Source organism: Myxocyprinus asiaticus, chromosome 36, assembly GCF_019703515.2.
Source record: "Myxocyprinus asiaticus isolate MX2 ecotype Aquarium Trade chromosome 36, UBuf_Myxa_2, whole genome shotgun sequence".
Lineage (NCBI taxonomy): Eukaryota > Metazoa > Chordata > Actinopteri > Cypriniformes > Catostomidae > Myxocyprinus > Myxocyprinus asiaticus.
Window position 1 is genome coordinate 27,594,804 of NC_059379.1, and position 8,431 is coordinate 27,603,234.

Below are 8,431 nucleotides of genomic sequence, written 5' to 3' on the forward strand. Positions count from 1 at the left end.
TATATATATATATATATATATATATATATATATATATATAAAATTACAGCACAAGTCTAACCCATACTGCCACTAGGTGGCGCATTGCAGCTGTAATATGAACTGTAGCTATTGACAATTTAATTCCAGTAATCGGGCATTATTGAGAAACAAATATAGTAAGAAAAATTGTAGCTTTAAATTAAGACCAGATAATTAAATTAAATTAAAATAAATTACTGTAAAATAAATTAGCATTTTTAAACACAATTTAAGATCAGAAATCCATTGTTGCCTACACATTTTACAAAGGTTCAAAGATCGTCTGAAGTGAGTTAACAGTAGATATGAGCATACAAGTTTACTGCAAGCCCACAATCGCATTGTGGATTATAGTAGCTATGTGTTATTTCACTACTTTTTCAGACCTATTAATACAAATGTATATGTAGTAATTCGTAAATGCTATATTTATATTTATATTAGACCTGTTATTATATCTATTTGGGCTTTTACTGATTACAAATTTAGGACTTTTGCAAAAGCATAGACAAAAAAAACAAACAAACAAACAAACAAAAAAAAAATACAGCACCTAGCGACTGTGCACACGCATACATAGAAACAACTGTATTTAGGTTACACTGTATCAAGTCAATCGTTGCATTGACCTGTTGAGAAGACTTGGCAAAGACTGCGTCCATACGTCACAATGCCATCAAAGTACAAAGAGCGCGTGCCACGTTGAGATCCTCCTCCTGCGCGCGCTGCTGCTGAGAGCAGAACAAACCTCTCCTCATTCAGACTCAGACTGAGATTACTGTTCATACACATCCCTTATACTTCTTAATGAAATCATTTTAAGAATTATAAAAGGGAAGAAAATAATATACATTTGCTGCCAGGAAATAAACTATACTAAAACTTAAAGTTTAGTAAAAGTACAAATTTTGCTATTCTGACTAAAGATGCTCACAGACATGATAGAAGGAGAATTTGATATTAAAGAGGAAGAACCATGGTACGACCATCAAGATCTGGAACATGGTAAGTAATTATTTATCAGATGTACTGGTATAATAATATAGCCAAAGAACTAAGTTAATAATAGCTACTTATTGAATGAATATGGGGTGCATTATACAGAAAACACTATATAGTGTCTTAATTTGTTGTCAGTAAATTGATTACTGTAAGTATGTACCTGCATTTAGTCTCTGTGTTTTGGCTTATCTCTGTTTGGAAATCTAATTCAACCTAAAAACAACACTGATGCACAATGAAAATGAGTGGTGAACATTTTAGTTTTCTGTTCATGGCCCTGCACCACATCCTGTCTGAGAGTAAGTTTCAGTGAATTGCAACTTTACAATGAAGACTGACAGACACTGTAAATCAGATGGGTAAAGGGAAGTTTCCTGAGTTATGAAACAGGAGAACTAAACATTGCCTGATAGTGGAAGCTGAAACATGATCCAAATAAATGCAAGATTAATCATACTTCTCAAATAAATGTATTGTTGTGCATAGATAAACAGTATAAAAGTAAAATTATTCGAAACAGTTTCATTTATCCTTGAAATGTACTGGAAATAGTATTAGAAATTTTAAAATACACTCTTAAAAATAAATGGTTCTTAATCAGCATGGTTGTTTCCTCCATGAAGAACCTTCCCATTGCACAAAATGTTCTTTGTAATAGAAAAAAAAAAAATCTTTTTCACTGAAAGGTTCTTTGACGAACCAAAAATGGTTCTTCGATGGCATCTTTGCGAAAACCCCTTTTTGCAACCCTTATTTTTAAGAGTACAAGTATCATTTTAGCTCTCAAAATAAAAAAAAGCTTTCTTTCATTTACATCATTGGCGTGTTTGAATGTGTAAGATGCACTTGTTCAGTTATGGTTGTTGATTGTTTTTTACTCTTAGCGAGAAACATAAGGGCTATAACTTAGTTCAACAAGCCTTTACAATACACAAAAAAATTACTCTTTGGCTGAACTTGATTCAGTTATGAACAATGGTTCCACATATTTGAAATGAGTTTTCTTACGTTACGATTACTGTCTAATTTCTACTTAAATGCTTCAAGTGGAGGGAACTTAACTGAATCAAGTAAACACAACAAAATCTGGGAACTAGTAATCCTCTGTCCAGTTTCAGTTAACCAAACAAAAAAAATATTCATGTTGTCAGAACGCACATGGATTAATTCAAGTTAACAATACCCTTTTTTAGCTGAATCAACTCAGTTAATTTAAGTTCCCTGGGTTACAAGTTATTTTTTTTATTTTTATTTTTTTGTAATATGAGCATTGGAGGATTCATTAGAACTGATGATAGTGAATAGATCGTTTTTTTGAGTGAATATCCATCATGGAAAGTCAAAGACATTCTCTTGATTTTCTCCTACTCGTTGTGCAGATCTTCAATTGGCTGCTGAATTGGGTAAAAATTTGCTGGAGCGGAACAGAGAGTTAGAACAGGGACTCCAACAGATGTACGCCACGAACCAGGAACAGCTACAGGAAATAGAAGTATACAACTTTTATCTGTTTGTTTTTATTTTTGTAGGATAAGCAAATTATAGAAAATCTATCTATCCATCCATCCATCCATCTATCACTATCATTTGACTTTTAAATCATTACAGATTTAAAAGCAGGTTGACTTTCTGTCCTGGATGGTTGAAAACCTCCACAAAAAGAAGAACAGACAAATTATTTATTTACAAAGTTCACTAGAGCGCTTGAGCTTCTCTGAAGTTTGAATTATTAACTGAGTATATGGGTGTATAAATCTTCATTTTAGTGATTCGCCAGATAGCCTGCCTGATTTTGGAAGTACAATCAGTGCTTGATAGACGAATGTCCAGATTTATTGTATGTAGATGACTGGAAGAGATAGCCATTAGGGATGTTGCAACAGTTAAACTGTTCAAATAAAACCCTAACTTGAAGTCGACTTATAGGCTTTGCATTAAAATCACATCAACAGTAAAAAACACATTTTCCCGGACAGAAAATTTTTGCTTTAAATTTTTGACATGACTGATCTATCCACTGTTCTCGAGTTCATATAAGAGACAGGGGTACTTGAACTTGTGTATTAGAGATTGTTCTAATCCTTTTCTTCTTTGTTCAGTATTTGTCCAAACAGGTAGATTTGCTGCGGTCAGTGAATGATCAGCATGCTAAAGTCTACGAGCAGCTGGACGTTACGGCACGAGACCTGGAGCAGACAAACCAAAGACTGGTTCTGGAGAACCGTGCGGCCCAGCTCAAAATTGAAGGGTAAGACACAAAACCAGAAACACAAACACTTCAAAAAATAAACAGAATTGAATGTATTAAGCCAAGAATACATGCTTCAAATCAGGGCCGGTCCTAGGATGCAACCTTTGGGGAGGTGGGGGGGTTGGGCAAAGATAATTGTTTCACTGTCAGTCCGGGGGGTGGATGATTGCATGATCATTTCGCTATCAGTCAGGGCAGGGGCATCAGAAGTTTCTGAGGGGCTCGAAACAAATCTATGGGAGAAATGGCTCCCCCCTAGCCCCACCCTTAGACCCGGCACATGCTTTAAATCATGTATCTCATCACGGTAGGCTCACAGAGACTGTGGAAGGGTTGCAGACACAGGTGGAAGAGCTCCAGAGAGACGTTAAAGAGCAGAAGTTGGTTTCTGCTGAACAGACCCGGCCCAGTGCACACTTGGAACCCCCACAACCTTGTTACGATCAAGGTTTCACATGCAACAAAAAGCAGTGCCAATTACACAAGTAAGTTTTCTTTCATGCATTTTTGTTCTATTTTAAAAACCCAATTATTTGCTTTGTCTACATCCTGGTGTCTGCCAGATCAAATGAATGAAACCAACAAACTAATTTTTAAGACAAGTATCTTTGTCTTGTTTTCCAGTAAAAATATCTAAACATTCTTAAAACGTGATTTATTTTTAAGTGATTTATTTAAGATTTCAAGAAGTCTTGTTTGAGAGAAATCTGACTGAATTTAGCGGGATTTACAGTATTCTTAAAACTAGAAAAAACTGTTTGTCAATGGGGTAAGAAAAATAAACTTAATTCAAAGGGAAAACAAGTTTATTTCCCATTGGCAGATATATTTTTTTTTTCATGTTTTAAGTCTAAAGTTCACTAAATTTGGTCCAATTTCTCTTAAAACAAGACTCGATATCTTATGCCATTTTAATTGACAAGTAAATAAATCACGTTTCAAGAATGTTTAGATAATTTAACAGGAAAACAAGACAAAAATACTTGTCTTGAAAATCATTTTTCAGAAAGGCCTTCCAGGCTCTGCTTAATCTTCTGCTGTGGCCATATAAAGAGCATGGATATGGTTTAAACATGTTGAGTTAAAGGAATAGTTCAGAAAAAAATGAAAATTCTCTCATCATTTACTCACCCTCAGGCCATCCCAGGTGTGTATGATATATACATTTTTTCTCTGCTGAACACAAACAAAGATTTTGGAAGAATATTTCAGCTCTGTAGGTCCATACAATGCAAATGAATGGTGACCAGAACTTTGAAGCTCCAAAAAGCACACAAAGGCAGCGTAAAAGTAATCCATACAACTTCAGTGGTTAAATATATGTCTTCAGAAGCGATGATAGGTCTGGGTGAGAAAGCGATATTTAGGTCCTTTTCTTCTATAAACCTCCACTTTCACTTCCACATTCTTTTTTTGATTTTTTGGCGATTTGCATTCTTCATGCACATCGCTACACTACGTACTGGTGGGGGCTGGTCAAAGCTGGAGAATAATAAGAGAAAAGGACTAAAATATTGATTTGTTTCTCACCCACACCTATCATATTTCTTCTGAAGACATGGATCTAACTACTAGGGTTGTATGGATTACTTTTTAAGCTGCCTTTATGTGCTTTTTTAGCTTCAAAATTTTCAACCCTGTTGACTTGCATTGTATGGACCTACAGAGCTGAGATATTCTTCTAAAAATCTTAATTTGTGTTCTGCAGAAGAAAGTAAGTCATACACATCTACATGGCATGAAGGTGAGTAAATGATGAGAGAATTTTCCTTTTTTTGTGAACTATTCCTTTTAGCAAAAAAGAAAGAAATGAATAAATAAACGAGACCAACAACAATATTTTCTAACATTTGCCCAGACAGACTCATTATAATCAAAGCTGTGTTGTGAACGTGTTTTGCTCTGAAATCATTTCTTTACTGTCCAGTTGTTTCAATCTTGATTTATCTGATAGTTCTAATTTCTACTATGCTACATTTCTCTCAGGTACTGTTCTTATAAGCACTCCTTCTATGCCAGCCGTTCTTCTCTGAAGGAGGAACAGGAGGAGGAGCACCTGGACCTCCTGAGCTCCATCAGTTCCCTGCAGGCCCAGCTGAGCACAGAGCGCACTCTGAGAGAGGCCGCGGAGCAGGAAGCTGACGCTCTGGCACACGAGCTCAGTGAACTGGAGCCAAAACTGGCACTGCTGGGAGACTACCAGGACCGCCTGGTGGAGATGGAGACAGAAGTCGAGGAGCTCCGAATTCTTTTGCGCTCTAGCACCCAAACCCTCCTGCCAGACACAGTGTTCCTCTCATCAGAGGAAGAAGTGGGCGTGGTCAAACATAGGGTATGTGGTCTAAAGCGCTGTTGCAGTGAGAGGCAGTTGCGTAGCTTCGTCTGCGACGAGAGAGGGGCAACAGACAGTGTCAGCGAGAATGGCCGGGGCTGTTTTCAACACATCGAGGAGGTGAAGCATCACAACATCTCGCTTCTAAATGAGGTGGATGCCCAATACACCGCCCTGCAGGAGAAATACAACACGCTACTGCGACATTGTGAGAGCGGGATGTTGCCACAGAACCATAAAGCTGTGCAGACACCAGCCAATAGTTCTGTCCAAACCCACACACACTCCCAGAGTGCAAGCACACAGGACGATGCCCAGCTGCCTGAGTATAAAGCCCTGTTCCAGGAGATTTTCACCTTTATTCAAAAGAGCAAAAAGGACCTGAAGGAAAATAGGATGAAGCCCAGTCAGGTTGAATAAGGCACAACTCTCTGCGTCTACAGAGATTTTCCAGGCATGTGCTATAGTTGAACCTGCCTTCACTGCCAAAGGGTGTTTAGTCTGTCTGACTGGAATAATTCATTAGTAAGCTGGCTAGCTGAACTCGTAGAGACCTTAAAGGTGACAGAACACGATAACACACCTGAAAAATCAAATCTGCTTTTATCTGCACTCAGTGAAATGTACATGTATACAGTATATCCCATGATGACTATTTAGAAAGCCCTTTTATAAATGCAAGTTGTAAATGCTTTTAATGTAGCAAACAAAAAGCGACTTCTGGAAACTTAAAAGTAAGTAATGTAAGTGATTATTTGTGTATTTTTACAATGGGTGAATGAACTGGTAGAGCATGGCACCAACAACGTCGAGGTCATGGGTTTGCTTCCCAAGGAATGCACAAACAGATAAAACATATAACTTGAATATGTTGTAAGTTGTTGTTGATAAAAGCATCTGACAAATGTATAATTGTAAACTGAATCTCACAAAAACATGTCCAGGTCATATTTTACCCCGAACCCCCAAAAATGAAAAGAACGTTTGCATTAAGAAAAGGAAGTATACTTTTTGTACCATTAAGATTTCTTGCCTTTTCCTTCCAGTAATGAATATAAATAATTTATTTTATTTTATTAATGTTTGTAATTCTCATTCATCCTTATGTGGTGCAGTAAAGACAATGGAGGGCCTAATTGTCATGAAAATACTGTAATATCACAATTCAAATCTTAAATCTTAAAGGCACAAAAATAGATGTGATTTTCTTTATTGCAAATATAATTTCTTATTTTTGTCTTTTGATTTTGGGGTGAAATGTGATGTAATCCGTCCATGATCTTGACATTTACATTTTTGTCATAACTGATCTGTATGGAAGCCACACCTATCTTTAAGATTTACGCATTTCAGTTTCCTAAAAAAATCCATCAAATCGAATTGTGTAATTTTTTTTAAAAATTAAGTTAATAAAACTTAAAATATTTAGTTTTTTTAATTGTATTTTGTTAAAGCTTAATTCAGTTTGTTGGAATTTTGTTCTGAAATTAAAACTCATATGTCTTAAAATAATAATAATAATTATTATTATTTAAATGCAGATCCTGACATGGATGAGGGAAATTTCTCACAGTTGCAAGATAGTGAGACGTAAAGTCAGAATTGTTTTCATCTGTGGCAGGATCCAAGGCTCCATAAATCTGTGCACTGTTGGATCTACTAAGAGAAAAGATTTATTAGGGAGATGAAACTAAAGTGCTTCATAGCTTACTGTTTGTTCTGGATGTTAATACTGTTGCTTTACGTCAGAGCTGTTCATTCAGACAGTACTTCTATAACAGAGTTTATCAAACTGCAGTATATGTGTCTTAACAGCTTGAGTATCATGAGATTGCACCACTTCATGACCTTTCAGCTTGTAGTGGAAATTATAGACAGATTACTTTTTTCTGCATAAATTCCAGTTGTATAGCAAGAAATACACAAATCTGGGCAAATACTTTTCAGCAAGTAAAGAATAAATCATTGTAGAGTTTTTACCTCTTTTTTGGTCATCTGTTCATAACACAACATGGACTTTTAACCCAGAGGGACACTTTGGATTGAGGACAACAGAGAACAGTTGTCTTCACTCCCAGTTGAAAGGCTGCTTCTAATCAAAGCCCTTGATAAGATTTCAGTGACATGGCATGGCATTAGCTAATGTCTTTATCAGGTTGACAGAAAACAGAACACGGAATACAAAGACAACACATGGTACATCTCTCCCGTACCCTCATCAAAACTATTAATGTAACATTGCATATCAGGGCAAAATATGCGTGAGATTGCATTTTGTTTTCATCTTTAAACATGTGAATTAGATACTGCATTACAGTCCAAAATAATGTGATAATTTCACATTCAACCCATTTTTCTTCAGTTAACTGAACGTTATCAATTTATTAATCAATATGAGTGTTGGATTTGGATTAGCCTTTCAAATTTAGATCAATTTAGCATTTTAACAAAAAATTGGAGACAAGATTTCAACTGCAGTGTTTATTTAGAATGATATACAAATAAATAAATAAAAAAAATGTTTAAGTTGCTGAAAACCTCTTCTATTTGAATATGAGACCACAGAATTGGCAATGTTTACAGTGAGTCTTTGAGTATGTGGAATGTTTTAAAAAACTGACATGACAGATGATGTTTAATATTGAGGAGGTGTACAAGAGTTTGAGAACACAGACATATAGCTGTATGGGAAGGTCAGACAGAACTGTCAGATTTAAACTACAATGATACAATAAATCCCCTGAATGATTAAGAGGCACTTTCTACTAAAAAAAAAAAAAAAAAAAAAAAAAAAAAAAAAATAACAAAACAGTTTAGGAACACTC

At 35.7% G+C, this 8,431-nt stretch overlaps 1 protein-coding gene across 2 annotated transcripts; it reads left to right on the top strand.

The window, feature by feature from the left end:
• The first annotated feature begins 745 nt into the window (after positions 1 to 745).
• On the top strand, positions 746 to 8,415 carry LOC127427079 (cerebellar degeneration-related protein 2-like). Of its 2 annotated transcripts, XM_051674435.1 has the most exons (5): positions 746 to 1,026; positions 2,403 to 2,515; positions 3,123 to 3,271; positions 3,586 to 3,759; positions 5,261 to 8,415. In XM_051674435.1, the coding sequence occupies exons 1-5, from the start codon at positions 948 to 950 to the stop codon at positions 6,024 to 6,026; spliced, it is 1,281 nt and encodes a 426-aa protein (XP_051530395.1). In that variant the 5' UTR covers positions 746 to 947; the 3' UTR covers positions 6,027 to 8,415. The 2 variants fall into 2 exon arrangements, with proteins under 2 accessions (XP_051530395.1, XP_051530396.1); XM_051674436.1 differs by lacking the exon at positions 2,403 to 2,515.
• The last annotated feature ends 16 nt before the right edge of the window (positions 8,416 to 8,431 follow it).

Excerpts from the sequence above, each read along its gene's own strand:
- LOC127427079 (XM_051674435.1), top strand. The coding sequence starts at position 948 with ATGCTCACAGACATGATAGAAGGAGAATTTGATATTAAAGAGGAAGAA. Across the intron at positions 2,516-3,122 it reads AACAGCTACAGGAAATAGAA|TATTTGTCCAAACAGGTAGA; the intron begins GTATACAACTTT and ends TTCTTTGTTCAG. Across the intron at positions 3,760-5,260 it reads AAGCAGTGCCAATTACACAA|GTACTGTTCTTATAAGCACT; the intron begins GTAAGTTTTCTT and ends CATTTCTCTCAG.